Source organism: Sebastes umbrosus, chromosome 5 (genome assembly GCF_015220745.1).
Source record: "Sebastes umbrosus isolate fSebUmb1 chromosome 5, fSebUmb1.pri, whole genome shotgun sequence".
NCBI classification, from domain to species: domain Eukaryota; kingdom Metazoa; phylum Chordata; class Actinopteri; order Perciformes; family Sebastidae; genus Sebastes; species Sebastes umbrosus.
In genome coordinates, this window is record NC_051273.1 from 560,083 (window position 1) to 567,346 (window position 7,264).

At 38.2% G+C, this 7,264-nt stretch overlaps 1 protein-coding gene across 5 annotated transcripts in view; it reads right to left on the minus strand.

Moving 5' to 3' along the window:
- ube3a (ubiquitin protein ligase E3A) overlaps nt 1-4,484 on the minus strand; it is a 13,185-nt gene extending 8,701 nt beyond the window's left edge. Inside the window, exons 1-6 of one of the 5 annotated variants that reach the window (XM_037770764.1) lie at nt 4,390-4,484; nt 4,092-4,141; nt 2,067-2,112; nt 1,554-1,616; nt 275-1,461; nt 49-193 (exon numbers count right to left, since the gene is read on the minus strand). In XM_037770764.1, the coding sequence (XP_037626692.1) occupies nt 49-193; nt 275-1,461; nt 1,554-1,596 (1,375 nt within the window). In that variant the 5' untranslated portion in view covers nt 1,597-1,616; nt 2,067-2,112; nt 4,092-4,141; nt 4,390-4,484. Of the gene's footprint in view, nt 1-48; nt 194-274; nt 1,462-1,553; nt 1,811-2,066; nt 2,113-4,091; nt 4,267-4,389 lie in introns of those variants that run through there. The other 4 variants (XM_037770763.1, XM_037770761.1, XM_037770762.1 and 1 more) reach the window with 4 other exon arrangements.
- Nucleotides 4,485-7,264: the final 2,780 nt, after the last annotated feature.

Sequence of the window (7,264 nt, forward strand, 5' to 3'; positions counted from 1 at the left end):
ACAGGGAAGCACGTGTAAAAAGTTTAAAATTGTGATTTCATGTCTCACCAATGTCGGGATTGAAAATCTCCTCCAGGACCAACTGGAAGAACTCTTTAGAGACGCCTCCCTCGTCGACACCTTGCTCGCCCTCGAACTCAACAAACAGCTGCTTCTTGAGGTCGGACGGGTTCTCCATGGAGATCATCTCCAGCTGCAACACAACACAAACACAGCAGGACTGAGCCTCCAGCCGCCATCACGCTTAGCGGTGACACGCAGCGCCGTGACTCACTCTGACGAGGGCGTCGTCGATGATGTGGTCTCGGCGTACTTTGAGCTTCAGGTAGGGGTTGGGCTCCTGGCCCTGCACCATGCTGTAGAGGGCCGTGAGGCGCCGCTCGCTGTACATCCTGATCCTGTTGTCGTAGTACAGCCCTTGGTTCTTGGTGATGACGTTCAGGATGAAGGGGCAGCTTTGGAACGAGAACTTGGTTTCGGCGTTGACCTTGAAGAAGGTGAAGTCCTTGTCCATCTCCACCACTTCGTTGAGTGACTCGTTAACAAAGTCCTCGTAGGGGATGAGGGGTCTGATGCTGTCCATCAGTCTGACACCCAGTTCTTTCTCCAGAGGATCCACCCGAGGACCCTTCTTATAGAGCCGCTCCTCACCCAGCAGCTCATGCAGGGTGAGCTCATCGGACTCGGAGTCTTCCTCGTCCTCCTCGTTGTGCTCCACGTCCACATCGCCGCCCAGGATACTGGCGTAGAAGGCAACTTTTAAACACTGCGTCGCAGCCACCACGGTCTCGTCATCGTTCACCAGATTCTCGCCGTCGTATTCGTTGCTGACGACCGTGAAGGTGATGAGCTGCTGGAAGGTCTCCATCATGCGGCGGATGTGTGACAGACCGTACACGGACCAGAGCTTTGACAGCCTGGCGAGCGCCGTCACTGGCAGTTTGCTCATCGCTTTGCAGAACTGCGGCAACGCCACTTCCAGGTACTCGGGGCTGTGGAGGTTACTGTTCTCCAGCACGATGATGAAGATGTTCAGGTAATCTGGGTTTGTTTCGTACACGTCAAGGTATTCCAGGTCGAGCTCCATGTTTGGAGTGAGGTAAATGAGGGCGTTCACGAGAGCGGCCTCGACCTGGTCGAGGCTCAGAAGTCTGTCGTAGACCCTCCTCACGGCGCCGAGGTCCACGCTAACCTCACACGGGTCGAACACATCATTAACACCCTCGTCTGGTAGAGCAGAGGAAGCACCCATCTCCTCTGAGGTCTGCTCGTCCACATCTGTTGGTTCAGAAGAGTCCAGGTTCTCAGTAGCGGCGGGTTCATCCTTCCTGAAGCTCTTCATCAAGGCCTCGGCGTTGGAGAAGATCCTGCCGACGATGCGGATCAGAGCAGAGTAGTCTCCTTTCTCCTCGCAGGAACTCAGGATCATACATACTGTGTTCTCTGTGAGGTAATGAACATCTGGACCAAAACAGGAAACAGAAACTTTAATTAATCCAGTGAACTGATTCAAAGCTTCAGCGTCCATGAGAGTCGGTGTTACAGTGAGTTACCTGAGAAGTCCTCCTTGGCGGGACAGAGGTCCGTCTCGCTCATCTTACTGTCCAGATGAGAGTCTTTCTTGGAGGGGTGACAGAGTTTGGCGTTAATCTTAAACAGCTCGAGCGCTTTGGCGGCTGCTGAATTGTTATCCAAAGGTTGAAAGTCACTACACGATGCGCAAAACTCATTCGTGCAGTCGCCATTTCCACAGCCGTCTGTTAACTGCCGAAAGTAGCGCTCAATTAGATGCTTTGCAGTCGCTCTGTTCCTGCAGCGTAAGATATTCAAACAGGAAGTCACACTGATGTCACTGATCATCTGAGGTTAGAACAAAGAGCATTAACATATCCTCCGCTGAATGTTGAAGAGGCACTTTTACACGTATTCTTGTTTTAAACGACATGATGACACAGAGCTAAAGATCATCACTCTCCAGATAGAAACACTAGTTTAACTAACTGCATGTTTATTAGTTCAGCTGCTGGTTTAACTAGTTGAGTGCAGGTCCGAAGAGAGCGACTTACATTCGGCTGATTCAGGAACCCTCCTGCAGACCCAACGGACAGTCCTCTGGAAGAAAAGGTCACCATTACCAACAAGGATTTTACTGTGAACACACAGCCTTTAATAACCAACTGACTGGTTATTAGGGTCAACCATAAGCTGTATATAAAGATGGATGAAATGACAGCTCCCCAAAAGTGAAGCCAAAACATCTGGATCGCCCCCTGGTGGCTGGCTGCAGTATAGCTCATTAACCCCGCCCCCTCCATGTTAGTGGATAGGACATCATGGGCCAAACTAAAAAGTCAAAGTACACGTCTAATACATTTTGGTTTTAATTCGTTATTTGTGCAGGTGACCTCGACACCGCGCGCCCCCCCCCCCCGGTCACTACTGCACAGACTCTGGCTCCAAATGACATCAAAAACTCGATCAAAAGATGGCGGCTCCTGTATCTGGATATTTAGACTTCACTTTTGAACAGTGGGAGGAAGTGGAGACGCGAATGATGTAACGGTACAAAGCAAAGGTGTATAACTACCTTTCTACTACACAAGGTGGGGGCGACCAACTAGCTAACTGAAACCTAAGAGTGTGTTCCAATCCACGTACTTCCTGAAGTACATTTCAATGTAGTGCACTGTGCGCACTCTGTACTAACTTGAGTAGTGCGTAAATTTCAACAGGGTAGGGTCGTCTCAAATGGAATACTCTGCGGCGCACTGACCGGAAATGACGATCGCAATATTTGACCGCGGCTCGCTACCCGCCGAAATATCTTCTTCTTCTTCGGGGTTTTACGGCAGCTGGCTTTGTGTTGCTGCTGCCTCCTTCAGGTTTTACCCGTCCACTACAGTCCACTACAGTCCACTACAGTCCACTACCCGCCAAAATATCTGCCTGCTTTGTTGAAGAAAAAATGAAAGCAGGGGTGCCTGGGTTAGCTCAGTTGGTAGAGCGGGCGTCCATGTATTAAGGCTTGGTCCTGACCGCGGCGGCCCGGGTTCGAATCCGGCCTGTGGCCCTTTCCGCATCCACTCTCTCTCTCCCCCCTTTCCAAGACTCTATCCACTGTCCTGTCATAAAAATGGAAAATGCCCCCAAAAAAATAACTTTAAAAAAAAAAAAAAAATGAAAGCAGAGTGGAAATTACATTTCCAACGTCGTCGCCTACGATGTGTCCTCCCGTTGGCTGAAAATGCACCGGTATGTTTACGTATTGTTTTATTCTGTTATCTGCGGATGTTTGAATAGTGGTCGTGGTCGTGGTCGTGGCTCCGCCCCTTCCGCTACGGAGCCAAGATGGCGACAGTTGAGTGTGGAAAGTGTCCAGCGTTCCACACTCAACCATCTGACCGTTAGAGTACAACATCCGGGTACTTTGAGTGCACTGCATTTTCCTGTACTTCCCAGTGTGAACGCACTTATGCACTCAAAATAGTGTAAATACAGAAGTACGCGGTTTGGAACACACCCTAAGCTAAGCTAAGCTAAGCTAAGCTAAGCTAAGGTTAGCCAGCTAGCTGGAACGTATAGTGCCTTCAAATGGGGTGGGGTTTATCGTGTTCACGAGTTGAGTTCATATGAACGCCACAGGGGTCGCTGTTAACGAGACATTTCTGATTCTTACCAACAGTCCCTTTAATGAACGTTTCATATAGTGTCTTTAAATGAAGAGGACACCTCCAGGCCTCCGTACCACTCAAACAAAGAGGACACCTCCAGGCCTCCGTACCACTCAAACAAAGAGGACACCTCCAGGCCTCCGTACCACTCAACACTGATTCATACATGTGTTATTTATGAATGACTCAGCTGTTCAATTACATCTATCAGCTATTATTAATATTATTATGAGCCTCATTTCATCACCAACCTGATATTACACAACCTGACAGCTGACTGTCACACAGCTCTGGTTCTGGTTCTGGTTCTGGTTCTGGTTCTGGTTCTGTTAGCTAACCAGCTGGTTATTAAATGAATAAAGCAGCTGATAAAGTGAAGTTATAACAGATAACAGAGTTAAATCAGCTTCATGGTCTCACCTGTGATGTGTGGTACCGGTACCTGGCTGCAGTCCTCCTGTCCTCCTGTCCTGCTGTCTGTCCTCCTGTCTGTCCTCCTGTCTGTCCTGCTGTCTGTCCTGCTGTCTGTCCTGCTGTCTGTCCTCCTGTCTGTCCTGCTGTCTGTCCTGCTGTCCGTCCTGCTGTCCGTCCTGCTGTCCGTCCTGCTGTCCTCCTGTCTGTCCTCCTGTCTGTCCTCCTGTCTGTCCTGCTGTCCGTCCTGCTGTCTGTCCTCCTGTCTGTCCTGCTGTCTGTCCTGCTGTCTGTCCTGCTGTCTGTCCTCCTGTCTGTCCTGCTGTCTGTCCTGCTGTCTGTCCTGCTGTCCTCCTGTCTGTCCTCCTGTCTGTCCTCCTGTCTGTCCTGCTGTCCGTCCTGCTGTCCGTCCTCCTGTCTGTCCTCCTGTCTGTCCTGCTGTCTGTCCTCCTGTCTGTCCTGCTGTCTGTCCTGCTGTCCGTCCTGCTGTCTGTCCTGCTGTCCTGCTGTCTGTCCTGCTGTCTGTCCTGCTGTCTGTCCTGCTGTCTGTCCTGCTGTCTGTCCTGCTGTCCGTCCTGCTGTCTGTCCTGCTGTCCTGCTGTCTGTCCTGCTGTCTGTCCTCCTGTCTGTCCTGCTGTCTGTCCTGCTGTCCGTCCTGCTGTCTGTCCTGCTGTCTGTCCTGCTGTCTGTCCTGCTGTCCGTCCTGCTGTCTGTCCTGCTGTCTGTCCTGCTGTCCTGCTGTCTGTCCTGCTGTCTGTCCTCCTGTCTGTCCTGCTGTCTGTCCTGCTGTCCGTCCTGCTGTCTGTCCTGCTGTCTGTCCTGCTGTCTGTCAGTGACAGTGCAGAAATGCTGTGCTGTTCTGTGTGAACCTCTTCAGTCCTCTGTGGTCCTGGTGGATCCGGGTCAGACCTCCTTCCTGTGGCAGAGGGTGTGATCGGGGCTGAGGGGTGAAGGTGTGAAGGTGAGGGAGGAGCGGTTAAAGGTGTGAAGGTGTTTGTGTTAGAGATCCTCCGCTATCATCATCATCCTGTAAACAACAGCGCCATCATGGATCCCAGCATGCACCGCGAGGCTGTCACACATCCATCACCCCCCCTCCCCCCCCCCCGACACTCCCCATAAACAATAACACACTATTATATTATAGTATATAATATACTATAATATAATATAATATACTATAATATAATATAATATACTATAATATAATATAATATACTATAATATAATATAATATAATATAATATAATATAATATAATATACTATAATATAATATAATATAATATAATATAATATAATATAATATACTATACTATAATATACTATAATATAATATAATATAATATACTATAATATACTATAATATAATATAATATAATATAATATAATATAATATAATATACTATACTATACTATACTATAATATACTATAATATAATATAATATAATATACTATAATATACTATAATATAATATAATATAATATAATATAATATAATATACTATAATATAATATAATATAATATAATATAATATAATATAATATAATATACTATACTATACTATAATATAATATAATATAATATAATATAATATACTATACTATACTATACTATAATATACTATAATATAATATAATATAATATACTATAATATACTATAATATAATATAATATAATATAATATAATATAATATACTATAATATAATATAATATAATATAATATAATATAATATAATATAATATACTATAATATAATATAATATACTATAATATACTATAATATAATATAATATAATATAATATAATATAATATACTATAATATAATATAATATAATATAATATACTATAATATAATATAATATACTATAATATAATATAATATAATATAATATAATATAATATAATATACTATAATATACTATACTATAATATACTATAATATAATATACTATAATATAATATAATATACTATAATATAATATAATATAATATAATATAATATAATATACTATAATATAATATAATATAATATAATATAATATAATATAATATAATATACTATAATATAATATAATATACTATAATATAATATAACATAATATACTATAATATAATATAATATACTATAATATAATATAATATAATATAATATAATATAATATAATATAACATAATATACTATAGTATAATATAATATAATATACTATAATATAATATAATATAATATAATATACTATAATATAATATAATATAATATAATATAATATAATATAATATAATATAATATAATATACTATAATATAATATAATATAATATACTATAATATAATATACTATAATATAATATAATATAATATACTATAATATACTATAATATAATATAATATAATATACTATAATATAATATAATATAATATACTATAATATAATATAATATAATATAATATAATATAATATACTATAATATAATATAATATACTATAATATAATATTATATAATATACTATAATATAATATAATATAATATACTATAATATAATATAATATACTATAATATAATATAATATACTATAATATAATATAATATACTATAATATAATATAATATAATATAATATAATATAATATAATATAATATAATATACTATAATATAATATAATATAATATAATATAATATACTATACTATACTATACTATAATATACTATAATATAATATAATATAATATACTATAATATACTATAATATAATATAATATAATATACTATAATATAATATACTATAATATAATATAATATAATATAATATAATATAATATAATATAATATACTATAATATAATATAATATAATATAATATAATATAATATAATATACTATACTATACTATACTATAATATACTATAATATAATATAATATAATATACTATAATATACTATAATATAATATAATATACTATAATATAATATAATATACTATAATATAATATAATATAATATAATATAATATAATATAATATAATATAATATACTATAATATAATATAATATACTATAATATACTATAATATAAAATACTATAATATAATATACTATAATATAATATACTATAATATAATATAATATACTATAATATACTATAATATAATATAATATACTATAATATAATATAATATATTTT